Raw genomic sequence first — 1,741 nt, forward strand, 5'->3', positions numbered from 1 at the left:
GGTGGCGAGTTCCTTGGCCTTGGCCTTCTCCAGCTTGGCGATGCGGGCCACTGACTTGGGCCCCAGGACGTTGCCTCCCCAGTGGCGGCGGATCTGAAAGGAAGCAGTCATTGGTTAGTGATCTCCCCGGTCCAAGGGCCTGGACCTACCTACTGGGCACTTGACCTCTAGGTCAACGTAGTACTTAATTACAGCCACAGAAGCAGCTTACCTCATCGTATCTGTCGTTGTAATTGGTTCTGATGGCTTCTACCAACTTGGCCAGAGCGCCTTTATCTTCCCTAGAGGGGAAAAAGCAGGTAGAGGCTTTTGCTTCAAGCACAATCTAGGAAGCAGGGAGTTCTTAAAACACATGCTCTTGCCTCAGATAAAACGTGGCAACATTGTTTATTCAGGTGAAGAAATTCTTGAACATCACCGGCAGAGATCATCTACCCATCAGGTAAACGGCTTGCACCGAGGGGTTCTCAAAGTGTGGGGCAGGCCCCTACTTACGGGTTCACCTGCGTGAAGGCAACAGTGGTGCAGGTCTTCCGGTGGACGAGGCGGCCCAGCCTGGCCTTGCCCTTGATGATGCAGTAGGGAACACCCATCTTCCGACACAAAGCAGGCAGGAAGACCACCAGCTGCAAGACAAGGCGCCTTAACACAAAGAAGACCTCTGACCCCAAGTCACCAGTTCCCAGGCCCATCTGGCAGCCACTGCTCAGGGTTAAAAAGCTCTGTATTTGCACTTCACTTTCATTCAGGGAGGTAATGACATCACTGCAGAAGCCCCCTCAGCCCCCTCTAACAAGGGCCCAACCCACGGCACCTCTATGGGGTCCACGTCGTGTGCGATCACCACCAGCTGGGCCTTCTTGTTCTCCACCAGGGTGGTGACTGTGTTCACCCCTGCAACACAACACACGCAGTCCGTGTCAGCACCCGGCCTGGCCTGCCCTTAAGGTCACAGGTGCCCCGCTCAGCTGTGACTCAGTGTTAAAAAGCTCAAATCACCCCTCATGGCAATTTCAGGTGAACAAGGTCATCATAGCAACAGCTGGCCCACCATCTGGCCCCGTGGGGTGCGCCCACTCACCTGCACGGAGGACGGGGGGTCTCTTGGTGGGGATGTCTCCCTTGCCAGCAGCCTTCTTCTCAGCCCGGGCCATCAGCCTCTCTTTCTTCTCCTTCTTGGTCTCTGGTCGGTACTTGTGGGCCAGTTTCAGCAGCTGAGTAGCTGGGGAAAGTCTCCAGTTTAGGTGTGCTGTTGAATCCACCATGTGCCCGTGCATGCCCGGTCACCGTCCTGGTGGGCACCGCTGAGAACTGGTGTGTGCACGTCTCAGTGACGGAGGGAACACTCCTCTGTCCTGACCTAACACCATGGTGAGGTCCTCTACACACAGCCCACGATCTGCTCCCAGCACACACGGGATCTACCTGGTGCATGTGTGCATGAAGGTTCCTGGTATTCTAAGGACAACGGTAAAGCCATCCTGGTGCTCTCTGGGCACCAAGGAAGCGCAGGTCCAGTCCTGATCTGCACCCTGACTCGGGATGTGAGGTCAGCGGGGCACGGACCTCGGCCGGGCCTCCAGCACTCACCTGTCTGGCGGTCCAAGGCCTGGGTGAACTGGTTAATGGCGGGTGGCACCTTGAGCCGTTTGTACAGGATCGCCCTCTGCCGCTGCAGCCGGATGTAGCGGGGCCATTTGACGAAGCGGGTAAGGTCCCTTTTGGGTTGGATGTCCTGCCC

General features: G+C 57.0%; 1 protein-coding gene across 1 annotated transcript in view; it reads right to left on the minus strand.

Annotated features, from left to right (window-relative positions):
* RPL7A (ribosomal protein L7a) overlaps positions 1–1,741 on the minus strand; it is an 18,365-nt gene that overhangs the window by 11,435 nt on the left and 5,189 nt on the right. The window contains exons 2-6 of the mRNA XM_006900626.1: positions 1,591–1,735; positions 1,082–1,222; positions 815–894; positions 496–626; positions 212–281 (exon numbers count right to left, since the gene is read on the minus strand). Of these exons, the coding sequence (XP_006900688.1) occupies positions 212–281; positions 496–626; positions 815–894; positions 1,082–1,222; positions 1,591–1,735 (567 nt within the window). The remainder of the gene's footprint in view (positions 1–211; positions 282–495; positions 627–814; positions 895–1,081; positions 1,223–1,590; positions 1,736–1,741) is intronic.

The sequence above is a fragment of the Elephantulus edwardii genome, unplaced genomic scaffold (genome assembly GCF_000299155.1).
Source record: "Elephantulus edwardii isolate Elephantulus edwardi_28Jun2011 unplaced genomic scaffold, EleEdw1.0 scaffold00289, whole genome shotgun sequence".
NCBI classification, from domain to species: Eukaryota; Metazoa; Chordata; class Mammalia; order Macroscelidea; family Macroscelididae; genus Elephantulus; species Elephantulus edwardii.